The sequence below is a fragment of the Anoplophora glabripennis genome, unplaced genomic scaffold (genome assembly GCF_000390285.2).
Source record: "Anoplophora glabripennis isolate ALB-LARVAE unplaced genomic scaffold, Agla_2.0 scaffold1420, whole genome shotgun sequence".
NCBI lineage: Eukaryota > Metazoa > Arthropoda > Insecta > Coleoptera > Cerambycidae > Anoplophora > Anoplophora glabripennis.
In genome coordinates, this window is record NW_019417494.1 from 12,961 (window position 1) to 28,888 (window position 15,928).

Consider the following 15,928-nt stretch of genomic DNA (forward strand, 5'->3'; position numbering starts at 1 on the left):
TGTTAATATCGATTATATTTTTTGGTATAGATGGACATATCAAGTGTTGGTGATATTACCATATGGGAATTCTCAGGTCAGGAAAGCTACTTTCCAGTATATCATCATTTTTTGTGGCCGTCACCATATACTATGACTGCTATATTGTTTAGTTTAGACGATTCTCCTTCTACTCAGGTACAACAAGTTTGTTATTGGTTAAATTTTGTACTTGCAAGACAATCTGCCGACCTACCCTCAAGTAAGTAGCAGATTTAAAAAAATATATATTATACAGCATATCTTGTATTCAAGTGGATACAGGAAGTAGAATCTTTATTTTTTAAATCTTTCTGTCAAATGGTATTTATTTTGCAAAAGCATGAAAAAGCAGTTTTAAAATATGTATAAAAAACAACCATGTAAACCGAGATGTAGACCATGGGAAAAACATGCAGTTGACAAATCAGATGAAGAAAATATATTTTACTGTTTTAAAATAAAAAATTATGTTATTGGAAATTCAAAAATGATTTATTGTGCAAATGTTAATTATTAAATCAAATTGTTTGCAAAGTTTAGAAGTTACCTTACAAACTGATGGTTTTTTGGGAAATAACGTTATTATAGTTTGGTATATCTTCTTTTAAAGCAGCAGAACAATTTTTTTTCGCCTGACGGTCAATAGTTCCTATGTGGTTTGTAGGTTTCCATGATAGTTCTGAATGGTCAAACAATTTTCTCCAGAAGAGATTTTGAAACTGGATATTAAGTCCTCTGGTTGGTATTTATATTTGCTGTGTACACTAGTCCATTGATTTTTGCAGATGAGTCATTTGACAAATTCCATGTAATTCTAATCCTTTCTGTCGATTGAAATTATCTCTATTATTCTGGATTTCTATTACTTCTCTGAAGAGTTTTGGACGAAATCTTCAGAGCTGCCACAAGAATTCTGGTTTTACATAGATCTGTTGTCTGTCCTATATCTGCCTTGTATTCCACAACTGCTGACTTTTCTACGATNGGCCCCCTCTTTCGGAGTTACAGCCCCCTGAAATCTGCCCCTAAGAAGTCTTTTATATCTCAAAATCCTGTTGCATGAGAATCACTAAATTTGGTACACAGGGGTTTTATGCCATGTGGAATCTCACAGTGCTACGCTTTTTGGCGAGAAACCCCCTTAAGACACTTTTTCGTGGGCTCCCTTGTCTTTGGAACCAGAAAAATTTGGTCGCAAATTTGATTTTATTTTAAATTATTAGTTAGCTAGATGCCATTGAAACTTATTTGTCTCTTGATATTTGTTTCGTAAAACGCAATGTTTTTGAGGAAAATGGCGAATTACGTTTTGCATTCGATCACATTTTGACATTTTTCTCGAAAACATTCCGTTTTACGAAAAAAGTATAAAGTGACAAAAAGTTTATAATTTTAATGGCTTTCTAGTGGACTGATAATTTTTAAGAAATTTAAATATGCGACCAAATATTTTTGGCTTCAAAGACAAGGGGGCCAACGAAAAATTGTCTTAAGGGGATTCCCCGCCAAAAAACGTTGCACCATTTGATTCCACATGTCATAAAACCCCTCTGTATTAAATTTAGTGATTCTCGTACATGATTCTGAGATATAAAAAAAAGATTATTCTTAGGGCCAGACTTCAGGGAGATGTAACTCCGAAAGATGGGGCCACTTGGCAAAAATAAAAAATACGGGTCCCCTAAATTTGTTCTAAGAACCTGTGACCAAATTTTATTGCATGAATTTCGGGACACCCTGTATATGACTTGTATTCCGCAACTGCTGATTTTTCTACGATGTTATTTTTTAAGTGACACTTGTGTTCCATTAACCTCGTTCTGGTGTGAGTGGTGTGTCTTCCCGTTTGTTCAATATGATTGCATATATACATGGAATACTGTATACACTGGGGCCTTAGAGTAGATCTTCTTGGGAAAGGTAGCCCCTATCTTCCTAGAGATGTTGTAGATAATATTAATATTTTCCTTAAGATGAGGCCTATCTTGTCAGTGCGTCCTTGTACCGTATGTAGTATGTATTCATTCTACATCTTTGTATCCAGCTGAACACATTGAAGTATATACATTTTAAACATTCTTTTTGTTTGTGCTTAGTGGAATATGGTCAAATTTTATTGATAGCAACACATGTGGATCTNTTCTTTGAATTATCTCAAATTTAGAAATGACATATAAAAATCAAAGATCAGAACGTCACAGACGTTGACTTCAAGTTGTTACCGTGATGCCATGGACCAAAAGCAAATAAACGGCTAAAGAACTTAGTCTCTAGTTTCTTCTAAAGAAAATGATATGTCTCTTGAAAAAATTAAGTCTAAACCGAAGACATGGCAACCAGCCTGGAAAATGTTCAACTATTGAAAGAGGGAAACCTAAATGAAAAAGCATATAAAAAAGTGCCATTATTTTTGCCCTCACCTACATTTTGTAACACCCCATATAAAATGAGATTGTTTATATTTTCATGTTTATGAAAACCTAGCTGATTTATTATGTTTTAATTTGGGATTAACACGTAATGAGTTTAGTTATGTTAATATCGATTATATTTTTTGGTATAGATGGACATATCAAGTGTTGGTGATATTACCATATGGGAATTCTCAGGTCAGGAAAGCTACTTTCCAGTATATCATCATTTTTTGTGGCCGTCACCATATACTATGACTGCTATATTGTTTAGTTTAGACGATTCTCCTTCTACTCAGGTACAACAAGTTTGTTATTGGTTAAATTTTGTACTTGCAAGACAATCTGCCGACCTACCCTCAAGTAAGTAGCAGATTTAAAAAAATATATATTATACAGCATATCTTGTATTCAAGTGGATACAGGAAGTAGAATCTTTATTTTTTAAATCTTTCTGTCAAATGGTATTTATTTTGCAAAAGCATGAAAAAGCAGTTTTAAAATATGTATAAAAAACAACCATGTAAACCGAGATGTAGACCATGGGAAAAACATGCAGTTGACAAATCAGATGAAGAAAATATATTTTACTGTTTTAAAATAAAAAATTATGTTATTGGAAATTCAAAAATGATTTATTGTGCAAATGTTAATTATTAAATCAAATTGTTTGCAAAGTTTAGAAGTTACCTTACAAACTGATGGTTTTTTGGGAAATAACGTTATTATAGTTTGGTATATCTTCTTTTAAAGCAGCAGAACAAAATTTATTCGCCTGACGGTCAATTGTTCCTATGTGGTTTGTAGGTTTCCATGACAGTTCTGAATGGTCAAACAATTTTCTCCAGAAGAGATTTTGAAACTGGATATTAAGTCCTCTGGTTGGTATTTATATTTGCTGTGTACACTAGTCCATTGATTTTTGCAGATGAGTCATTTGACAAATTCCATATAATTCTAATCCTTCCTGTCGATTGAAATTATCTCTATTATTCTGGATTTCTATTACTTTTCTGAAGAGTTTTGGACGAAATCTTCAGAGCTGCCACAAGAATTCTGGTTTTACATAGATCTGTTGTCTGTCCTATATCTGCCTTGTATTCCACAACTGCTGACTTTTCTACGATGTTATTTTTTAAGTGACACATGTGTTCCATTAACCTCGTACTGGTGTGAGTGGTGTGTCTTTCCGTTTGTTCAGTATAATATGATTGCATATATACACAGAATGATGTATACACTGCAGATCTTCTTGGAAAAGGCGGCCCCTATCTTCCTAGAGATGTAGATAATATTAATATTGTCAGTATTATTATTGTTAGTATTGTCAGTGCGTTCTTGTACTGTATGTAGTATGTATACATCCTACATCTTTGTATCCAGCTGAACACATTGAAGTATATACACTTTAACCATTCTTTTTACTTGTGCTTAGTGGAATATGGTCAAATTTTATTGATAGCAACACATGTGGATCTAACAAGAGCTGTTAAAACACAACAAGGCGAATGGATATGTCCGGATGCTCAAAAAACATTAGAAACAGTTAAGAAATTGCTTCCACATGTACCCAATTTGATGTCTAATGTTATAATTATGGATTCAAATGTCCCTGCTTCGTTTGCCTTTAAGCAGCTAAAAACATTATTATCTGGTTTAAAACAAGACTGTATCCAGGTAAGCTTTCTATTAAAAATGATTGTTTTTAATGTAACAATAAGTTTAAATTATGTAAAAGTGATATTAAAAAGACTTAACGCAACTATTAAAACTACTGCAAATATTATTGTAAAAGTTTTTTGTGACATTACTTAATTTATTAACACATGCAAATAAAAATGTATTTCTTTATTTCATTTAATTTCTGTGTATCTGATTTAGTTCATTTTTACAGGAAAAAGTTTATGTTCAATCAGTTTTTCATAAAAGAGGGACATATGACTTAATAACATCACAAAATTCAAAGGTATTTTGTGTGGCGTCCCAGTTCTTTGTGACTTTTATACATTGCAATAATTTAGATTTTTTTTAGCTTAGCATTTTTGAGGATAATTACAGAAAGTCTTGTAAAACTTTGTTTTGTTTTATGTTATTGTGTAAATAATTTGAGAATGATATAAAATGGTTTTTTATTTTATGCGAATAATTAAACCAAAATTAATTAAATGAATACATAGAGGGTGTAACTTTAAGTGAGGGGCAATGTTTTAGTTGTAATAGTATTTGTTCCCCTGAATACAAATCTGATTTTTTTTTTTCTAATGAAATAAATAGTTGAATTATAATTAATTTTTTAAATTGCACTTTAATCCTTGTGTATGCCGCCACTGTAATACTCATGTATTTATAACAAGATTGTTGGCAACCTACAATGCATGTGAGGGAGATAGTGCTGGTCAACATCAACGGTGACAAAGCAAGAAGTAACGAGTGCCAAAGAGTTTTGTGAATGCGCTGCGACTAAAGCGCGCCGTTATTTGAGGTTACACCAGCTTGTCCAGCGGCGGGGCCCGAAATTACTAAAAAAAAGGTTAAAAAAAATTAAGTTTTTGCGACGGAATTTGAAAAATTAAAGACAATAAATTAAAGGAAGCCTCTGTATAAATATGACCACCACTCAAAGTTACACACTTTGTATGAGCTGCTCTTTATTTTTATATTTACTAATAATTTTTTAAAATTTGTTAAATATTTTTAGATAAACGACTTTTTGTAAATGTCTAATTTTTTTTTGACGCCACAATTTTTTCATGTCTCAAATAATAAAATTTTATTCACAAATAATAATATATTAGCACTGTATTCAATTCCTTCAAAATATTTAACCTACCTTCTTCACAACGGAAATAAATTTTTGGAAAATCTTTCATAAAATGTAATATTAATCGAAAAAAGTATGTATATAAATATCTTATTTTTCTTGGACACTGAAAAAACAAATGTAGGTGTATATGTTACACCATTTTTCTTATTCTAATAAGTAGTTATTACTACTTTTCAGTTTCAGCCTGTGAATAAAATTTTATTGAACTGGATCTGTTTGATAAATATAGAAGCTAGTAATTAACAAATAACACTGAAATTCGATAAAAAAAATTAACTTTTAAAATTTTTTTTTATACATAAAAATATTTTCATTTATGGCTTTCTTAAAATGACAAAATGACATGTACAATATTATTTTATATGTGAAAAGTTTTATATTTGTCTTTTTTACTACTGTTTTTTTTTTTATGAAAACGGTCATATTTCTAATTTCAGTGTATATTTAAAAAAAAAGATGTGAAAAGCGCCTTTTAATTTTTGTACAGTTTTCTCACCATGTAAATAATAATCCTCGCTTAAATTGTACATATCTGACAATTCACTACATTTCTCAATAAGAGCAATGATTTGTATTTATATCCTTCAATAAATACCAATTCTTTCAGCAAACTATAGGTACATGGACTGGGCTATTAGAAAATACTTTGACTTGGTTAGTTACACTACAGAAAGATTTTGAACAATTTCCTGTATTGGCTCAGTCTGTTTTTGCTGATTTATTGAGGAATCAAGTAAATCTTTTAGCTTCTGATGATCACATTCACGAGTTGCTTCAGCAGCTTCATTCTATGGGTGAGGTATGTTCAGTTTGCAGATTCTTGTTTATTTTGTTTTTTATGTTGCATAACATGCAAAAAAATATATATTTTTACTAACTTCGAAGATGCACTGGTAATTAAGGCTGCCAGAGAGAGCCGCAATTCAATGGCGTTCCAAGTGGGTCAACTGAGACATGCGTGAGCCGCTGCCTCAGAATGCTTTTCACATTCACGTCATGTTAGTATACTATTGCCTTTGTTATTGCGCTTATGTTGTGTAATTAATTCCTATCTGTTGGTGTTTATGGTGGAGTATTGTGGATAATTTAATTTGTTGCTTTTTAATAAATAATGCTTACGCCTATGTCCCACGGCTCAGTTCTGGCAGCCCTATTGATAATCCTTATTTTTTTTATATAATGAAGTTTACAACTTTTTGCAGCAAAGCACAATTTGTATGAAATAAAGTGTTTCTGTGATTGTTAAACATGCTAATGGACAAAAAAATTGTCATATAGTCAGTGCTTTAACAAAATAGTAACAAACACATTTTATTAAAAACTTTAAATTATTTTAAATAATATTTTAAACTTCTCTGCATAGTAATTTTATTTACCTTTTTATTGTACAGGATGCCTAAAAAACGTCACAAGCCATAACTACGTTATTTATAGTCCCATTTTAAAAAACAAAAAATTGCACGAAATGGCTCTAAATACACTATAGGGGGAGCCTATTAGAGCTTATTTATTATTTTTTTTTTTAAAAGCGATAATCAACTTTTTTTTCAAATGTCAATATAGGTTTTTTTATTTATTATTGTGCAGATTTATTTTCTGAATCTAACGATTAACACCCTGTATTTTCATGCTTTTTCATAATACATGTTTCACAAAAGTAAACTTTATATACATCGTTGAATTCAGAATAGAAATCTGCACAATAACAAATAAAAAAACCAATATTGCCATTTTAAAAAAAGAAGTTGACTATCGTTTTTCAAAAAAAAAAAATAATAATAATAATAAATACACTCCAATAGGCTCACTCTATAGTGTATTTAGAGCCATTTCATATAATTTTTTGTTTTTTAAAATGATACTATAAATGACGGAGTTAAGGCTTAAACCTTTAAAAAAAAACATGATTGATCTCAGCACTCATTCAACTTTCGAGTATTTTTAGATGGAGATCTGTAAACATTTTATTTTTTGACGCTGATACAGTTCTACTATTTTTTGACAAGCTACAATTCCAGCAAAAGTATGAGAATTTAAGTTACATTTTAATGATTACCAGCGACATAGCTGGAGACAGAAAAATGTATGAGATCAAAAAGATGTTTTATCAACATAGTCCAGTTAGTAGAGGTTCGGACTGTGTCAAACCTTGTTAACCCGGAAATAACTACACAGGTCTATTTTAAATGATGAGTACAATAACAGGCTAATTTGCTGACAAAGTATTTTATCAGGAAAAAAAGTTATTAATTTAATTGTGAAAAAATTTTTTTTAGTAGTTTTCTTTAAATAACTCAGGGGGTGACTTTGTACGAAAAAATGCTTAAGATATGATTTTATTTGTAATAAAAATAGCTACAAAATGTCGGTGGCCCGATTACGAAATTTGCAATAACAAAGCCGAGAGATCGAAAAAACGGTATAAAACGTCAATTTTTTTAAGTTGCTGTAAAAATGTCAATTATAAACAAAAAGTGATAAAACTTTCGAAAACTATAGTTCAATATATATATATAATAATTGNACATAAAAATATTTTCATTTATGGCTTTCTTAAAATGACAAAATGACATGTACAATATTATTTTATATGTGAAAAGTTTTATATTTGTCTTTTTTACTACTGTTTTTTTTTTTATGAAAACGGTCATATTTCTAATTTCAGTGTATATTTAAAAAAAAAGATGTGAAAAGCGCCTTTTAATTTTTGTACAGTTTTCTCACCATGTAAATAATAATCCTCGCTTAAATTGTACATATCTGACAATTCACTACATTTCTCAATAAGAGCAATGATTTGTATTTATATCCTTCAATAAATACCAATTCTTTCAGCAAACTATAGGTACATGGACTGGGCTATTAGAAAATACTTTGACTTGGTTAGTTACACTACAGAAAGATTTTGAACAATTTCCTGTATTGGCTCAGTCTGTTTTTGCTGATTTATTGAGGAATCAAGTAAATCTTTTAGCTTCTGATGATCACATTCATGAGTTGCTTCAGCAGCTTCATTCTATGGGTGAGGTATGTTCAGTTTGCAGATTCTTGTTTATTTTGTTTTTTATGTTGCATAACATGCAAAAAAATATATATTTTTACTAACTTCGAAGATGCACTGGTAATTAAGGCTGCCAGAGAGAGCCGCAATTCAATGGCGTTCCAAGTGGGTCAACTGAGACATGCGTGAGCCGCTGCCTCAGAATGCTTTTCACATTCACGTCATGTTAGTATACTATTGCCTTTGTTATTGCGCTTATGTTGTGTAATTAATTCCTATCTGTTGGTGTTTATGGTGGAGTATTGTGGATAATTTAATTTGTTGCTTTTTAATAAATAATGCTTACGCCTATGTCCCACGGCTCAGTTCTGGCAGCCCTATTGATAATCCTTATTTTTTTTATATAATGAAGTTTACAACTTTTTGCAGCAAAGCACAATTTGTATGAAATAAAGTGTTTCTGTGATTGTTAAACATGCTAATGGACAAAAAAATTGTCATATAGTCAGTGCTTTAACAAAATAGTAACAAACACATTTTATTAAAAACTTTAAATTATTTTAAATAATATTTTAAACTTCTCTGCATAGTAATTTTATTTACCTTTTTATTGTACAGGATGCCTAAAAAACGTCACAAGCCATAACTACGTTATTTATAGTCTCATTTTAAAAAACAAAAAATTGCACGAAATGGCTCTAAATACACTATAGGGGGAGCCTATTAGAGCTTATTTATTATTTTTTTTTTTAAAAGCGATAATCAACTTTTTTTTCAAATGTCAATATAGGTTTTTTTATTTATTATTGTGCAGATTTATTTTCTGAATCTAACGATTAACACCCTGTATTTTCATGCTTTTTCATAATACATGTTTCACAAAAGTAAACTTTATATACATCGTTGAATTCAGAATAGAAATCTGCACAATAACAAATAAAAAAACCAATATTGCCATTTTAAAAAAAGAAGTTGACTATCGTTTTTCAAAAAAAAAAAATAATAATAATAATAAATACACTCCAATAGGCTCACTCTATAGTGTATTTAGAGCCATTTCATATAATTTTTTGTTTTTTAAAATGATACTATAAATGACGGAGTTAAGGCTTAAACCTTTAAAAAAAAACATGATTGATCTCAGCACTCATTCAACTTTCGAGTATTTTTAGATGGAGATCTGTAAATATTTTATTTTTTGACACTGATACAGTTTTACTATTTTTTGACAAGCTACAATTCCAGCAAAAGTATGAGAATTTAAGTTACATTTTAATGATTACCAGCGACATAGCTGGAGACAGAAAAATGTATGAGATCAAAAAGATGTTTTATCAATGTTTTGTCATTTTGTTGTCATCACAACAATAATTTCACATATCATTGCTACTCAAAAAAATATTGATTGAACCTAATTGAAGGGATTGTCTTTAAAAATGTGTAAAATAAGTGAGAAAAAAATAATAAGTTTCATCACCTTCTCCATATTTTTGTTCAAAGAATTAATTACACGTAAAATTTTATCGGTGCAATATTACAAAACTCTGTAACTGTGAAAAAAATTGTTTCTACAAAATTCTTATAACAATGCAACAAAAATATTAATTTCCTTGCAATACAGAGACGGTTAACTATTATTTTCAGGTGTTTTGTATACAAGACTTAGTTGTTATATCTGTACCGTGGCTGGGAAATCAGTTGATAGGAGAACTGCTTTCTACCCAATTTTTGTTACACGCTAGAGTGACCGGAGTGTACACCATAGAAGACTTCCAGGCCAGTTTTAATCAGTGTGATGCTTTGGGTGTTTTAGATTTACTAGAAGCTTTAGATCTATGTGTACAGGTATAAGTGGTTAAATACAAATTATAGTGACTTTGTAAATGGATCTTATTACTCGCTTTCAGTGCGATATAGAGGGTGAAGTTGAATATGAGTTTCCCATATATAATCACACAGAAACGCTAGAAGGGTTGTGGGATGCAGGTGATCCTAGATATTCTGAAAATTCAGCATGTTATGGTGGCATTCGACTGTACACATCCCCAGGGACTTCTCATTTGTTGAAATCAGTTTTCCCGCATATTCAGGTATAAAAAAAATCCCTATTTTTTCATAGAATAAATATAAATATCTTTCTGAATGTAATATTAATTCATTTTATTATTTTTCGTGAATTATACAGGGTGATTTTTATAGAATATAACCAATTTTAGATGGAAACAACTTTGTACCAACATATTTGTTGTCCAATTTAATTTGGGTCTTTCTTTATAGAGTTAAAAAACTCATACATAAAATTTAAATTTGTTTTCAGTTATCAATGACTGTAATTTTTTTTTTTTTTTTTTTTTCATGTCAAAGGACCACACACGTTATGGAAATTTTTTTGAAACTTTGCAAAATGATAGTTCACAACACTTTGATCAAAAGCGTCAATAGGCACGAAGCTCTAAAATCATCCACAAAGGTCGGGAAAGCACGTAACATGCTATATTGGTGGATCGCCTAAACGAGCCTTCCATTCCCTACCCCCTTCTCACTTTTGCACTTACCAAAGCCAGCCATGTACCTTATTACTTTTTACTAGTTGTGAACTCATTTGATTGTGCATTTCATCCTACAGCCACTGAGACCATCACTTCACACGACTTCAAAACCCCGATAATTATTATACCCCCACTCCCAAACCTCACAATACCACCCCCTACCAAAGCCCGCACGCTATGGTTTTACCGCGGGTTATGAAACCATTTGATGATGTATTTTATCTCACAGTGATCTAAACCATCAGTACACAAACCCCTTCGGCCCCTGAATTACACCCCCATCCCAACCCCTCAAACAGAACCCCTTCCAAAGCCTGCCAAATGATTGTATATCTTACGGGGAAGCCTAGTAGATAGATAGATCCCACTACAGTAGTAAAATATATCGGTTAGGCAATCCACCAATATAGCCTGTTACTTGCTTCCCCGACCGTTGGTTTTGGGGGGTTGGGGGTGGTTTTAGAGCTTCGTGTCCATTGAGACTTTTGATCGACGTGTTGTGAACTATCATTTTGCAAAGTTTCAAAAAAATTGCTGAAACCCATTTTCCACAAGAAACGTGCGGGGTCCTTTGACGAAAAATTGGTAAGCGATTTTTTAAATTTAAATATTGATTACAAACTCGATTCTGCTCCCCCTCAACTGAGTTTGTACCAAATTCCACGAAAAAATATTCATTATTGTAAATTTAAATTAATATTTTATAATTTTATCAACAGAAAAGAAATTATGGGGAAAATACAATATTAAATTTACAATTTGGAAAAAATATTTATGAAATTTGGTACATACCCAATTGAGGGGTATGGAATCCAGTAACAGTAAAATTTTAAATAAAAAAGTTGCTAATCAATATCGGTCAAATTTGACAGTAAAAAAAATAGTAGGCTTTGATACCTGAAAATAAATTCAGACTGTGTTCAGGAGGTTGGACTATAAGTATCTCCGTTTAAAATTGGCCAAACCATATCTTGGCAATTGAGTTTCGCTTGAAAAAATGATAATTAAATTTTGAAAATGGTTTACGACAGTGACTGTAACTTAACATAACATTCACATAGGTTGAGCTACGAAGAGCAACACTATCTAGCTACAGCAACAATGATGGCGACTCAGACTTATACCAGTGGTACTTAGGTTCAAAACTGTGCAATTTAGACCTTGAAAGCCTCATTACTCTGGAAGAAGATGAACGTAGCACCCAATTTATAGAAGTTAAAATAAGGGGACCAACTGAAACTGCGAAATCTTGTTTTTATTTTCTGGAACAAATTATGCTTACAATTGCACAGGTAAGTTAATCCATTAACGCTCAAAATTGGATGTTCGAGAAGGTATCTTTGAACAAGGAGCACCATTGCACTCGGGCGAGGAATTAAATCAAACCTACTAGACTAAATGTTGGAGATGCTCTTTTAGATGGTGCCTACAGAATTTAATAAAAAAATCATTCAGACCATAAAAATGGACTTCCAATTTGAAAAACACTCCTATTTTCAATCTATGTTTCGAAGACTTTATTGCTAACATATGTTNGGAGAGCAATGTTTGGTCAGCTTGATCATTCAACAAGTAAGAAGAAAAACCCAGAATATTAAAATCGCCTAGAATAATAATATTAGAACTATACAATGGCTCAAGCGACGCAAAAGCCTCAAAAAGACTATCATACACAACATAACGAGAGCCTGGCGGTATATAAACATTGAAGATGAAAAAATAAATAAAAAATAAAATATCTTACAGGGAAGCCTAGTAGATAGATAGATCCCACTACAGTAGTAAAATATATGGGTTATCGTGCCCATTGAGACTTTTGATCGACGTGTTGTGAACTATCATTTTGCAGTTTCAAAAAAATAGCTGAAACCCATTTTCCACAAGAAACGTGTGGGGTCCTTTGACGAAAAATTGGTAAGCGATTTTTTAAATTTAAATATTGATTACAAACTCGATTCTGCTCCCCCTCAACTGAGTTTGTACCAAATTCCACGAAAAAATATTCATTATTGTAAATTTAAATTAATATTTTATAATTTTATCAACAGAAAAGAAATTATGGGGAAAATACAATATTAAATTTACAATTTGGAAAAAATATTTATGAAATTTGGTACATACCCAATTGAGGGGTATGGAATCCAGTAACAGTAAAATTTTAAATAAAAAAGTTGCTAATCAATATCGGTCAAATTTGACAGTAAAAAAAATAGTAGGCTTTGATACCTGAAAATAAATTCAGACTGTGTTCAGGAGGTTGGACTATAAGTATCTCCGTTTAAAATTGGCCAAACCATATCTTGGCAATTGAGTTTCGCTTGAAAAAATGATAATTAAATTTTGAAAATGGTTTACGACAGTGACTGTAACTTAACATAACATTCACATAGGTTGAGCTACGAAGAGCAACACTATCTAGCTACAGCAACAATGATGGCGACTCAGACTTATACCAGTGGTACTTAGGTTCAAAACTGTGCAATTTAGACCTTGAAAGCCTCATTACTCTGGAAGAAGATGAACGTAGCACCCAATTTATAGAAGTTAAAATAAGGGGACCAACTGAAACTGCGAAATCTTGTTTTTATTTTCTGGAACAAATTATGCTTACAATTGCACAGGTAAGTTAATCCATTAACGCTCAAAATTGGATTTTCGAGAAGGTATCTTTGAACAAGGAGCACCATTGCACTCGGGCGAGGAATTAAATCAAACCTACTAGACTAAATGTTGGAGATGCTCTTTTAGATGGTGCCTACAGAATTTAATAAAAAAATCATTCAGACCATAAAAATGGACTTCCAATTTGAAAAACACTCCTATTTTCAATCTATGTTTCGAAGACTTTATTGCTAACATATGTTCTTAACCCTTTCACTGCTCCAGACGTATATAAGGCGAATTTTTGCGGGCGAGCTTATACCGATTGTGACAAATATTTTTATGGAAAGAGGTACTGGTAATAATACCAAGATTGTTCATGTTTCTTTCAGTTTCTATTTAGTATATATACTGTATTTTATTCAAAATAAAATCGTAAAATTTATCTTAAATCGTAATTTAACACAACATAATGTAAAACTATAAGTGGTCTAACTGCTCCAGAAGTATATATTCGCACGCGATAAACTTTCGCGCACGGCGCGGTAGCTACGTTCATATGTATTGCGCAGCGAAAGGGTTAAAACCAATGCATCAATTTAGTCACTTGATAATCCAAAATGTCATCTGAACCGGAAAATGGTGCCATCAGATTTTTATGATTTTTACTCGAAAAATGCCAGTTTTCTTAAAAATGTTAAGACAGCAAAAAGTCTTAGAATCAGTCAAAGAACACATTGGAATTTACCCAGAATGGGAATTTGGACCATTTTTTAAATTTTTCGCTTAGCTAATTTAGATGAAATTGATAGTCTCAGAAAAAAACGGGGAAAAATTCCTGAACCTTCTTTGGATTCTAAATACTTTTATCTTTATCTCATGAATACTGTCAAGATTTGGTCCAAAATGGCCAACATTCCAAAATTTTGGACAGTGATGAAAATCTAGGAAAGAACATTGGAAAAAATTTCGACTACCTATTTCTGATTTTGAATATTTTCGTTACTATCACACTATTTGCTCCTTTACCTGAAATTAATCAATTCTTGTTAATCTTGATCCAAGAAGAACCCGCCTTTTTTGAGTAAAACTATCGTAAAATCTGATGCTACCATTTTCCGGTTCAGCCGCCGTTTTGGATTATCAAGTGACTAAATTGATGCACACATCATAGATCCTTTAACTTGAGAGACTTTATGAACAGTTCCCACTAGTCTTCCCACTTTACTTTAGCAATAAAGTCTTCAAAAAATGTAGATTGGTAATAGGAAAAAATTTAATGTTTTTCAACATGGAAGTCCGTTTTCGTGGTCTGAATCATTTTTTTTTTAATTCTGAGTGCAGCACATGAAAGAGCAACACCAAAAAAAATATCTAGTAAGTTTGATTCCCCGCCTGGATGCAATGGTGCTCCTGATTCAGAGATACCCCCTCCAAAATCCGATTTTGAGCATTAATAGGTTAATAATCAGTGGTTATGATGTATTACAAATATCGTTAACAATTTTTAGTCAATTTATCACGTTTGTCCGGGACTGCTAATAGAAAAGCATATTTTAAGTCCTTACGAGTTAAGGATGCACGCATTGGATCCTTTCTGTTACGAACCGCAGTCCGTAACCTCGGCTATGTTAGAAGCTGAATCAACGTTAGATCTTACACTTTTAAATCAAAATGTTAACATACTCGAAACCATAGTACAACTTATCATGTTTGGTAAGTAACATTAGCATTATACAGGGTGGTACTAAAGTGTCTCCCGATATTTTCAGAATGGATGCTATTTTAAAAAATAAGTGCATCTTTTTGTATAATTTTTCTGAATATGAATAAGATTAAATCCTTTAACATGTTCACTATTGCTTCTATTTTTAGAGATTTATTAATTTGACAGTACGGGACAAACACATAAGTGTGTCGTTGTAGTTGAAAAGAGAAAGTTATTTTTCATTTTATGAAAAAAAGTAGTTCCTGTTAATAAATTGTGCTTGTGTTCAAGTATACAAAACTCTAATATTAAATCAGCCAACATTGGGTAAAACATAGACATATGTAATATGTCCTGCAGAATTAGAATATGCAATCAGAAAAACAATTATCAATTTAAAAAAAAACATGTTGAAAATTTTTTTGCATGCATGCATTTATTCAATTTTTTGTTTCACTGGAGATTAATGGACCACAGTAAAACCGTAGCTGGTTAGAATCCCGCACACCCATGGATGTTAGTGATTGTTAAGGTGGAGGGTAATGTAAGTCAGCAGGCAAAAAGAGTCAACCGTGTCCCAATTGCTGGTAACCTTCATGACCTTTGACATTTTGAGGAGTGAATCTACTTGGTTAAAAAAATTTTGTAACATATTTTGATGTATGAAAATTTAAGTAGATCTTGAAAAATAAATTAATTATCTTCTGTAACGGTAAAGTGCCTTTTTTGTATAAAATATGTCCCCATATTGCAAAGTTTAAAGTTCTCCATCCTGTTGGTAAAGGGCCTTTTTGTGTGAGAAACTAGAAAAAA

The 15,928-nt window shown here is 31.5% G+C and overlaps 1 protein-coding gene across 1 annotated transcript in view; it reads left to right on the top strand.

Annotated features, from left to right (window-relative positions):
* Positions 1 to 15,928, top strand: part of LOC108915389 (death-associated protein kinase 1-like) — a 34,092-nt gene that overhangs the window by 12,614 nt on the left and 5,550 nt on the right. Inside the window, exons 7-14 of the mRNA XM_018721409.2 lie at positions 31 to 241; positions 3,868 to 4,109; positions 4,327 to 4,398; positions 5,864 to 6,055; positions 9,902 to 10,102; positions 10,165 to 10,347; positions 11,868 to 12,098; positions 14,919 to 15,123. Coding sequence (XP_018576925.1) covers positions 31 to 241; positions 3,868 to 4,109; positions 4,327 to 4,398; positions 5,864 to 6,055; positions 9,902 to 10,102; positions 10,165 to 10,347; positions 11,868 to 12,098; positions 14,919 to 15,123 — 1,537 coding nt within the window. The remainder of the gene's footprint in view (positions 1 to 30; positions 242 to 3,867; positions 4,110 to 4,326; positions 4,399 to 5,863; positions 6,056 to 9,901; positions 10,103 to 10,164; positions 10,348 to 11,867; positions 12,099 to 14,918; positions 15,124 to 15,928) is intronic.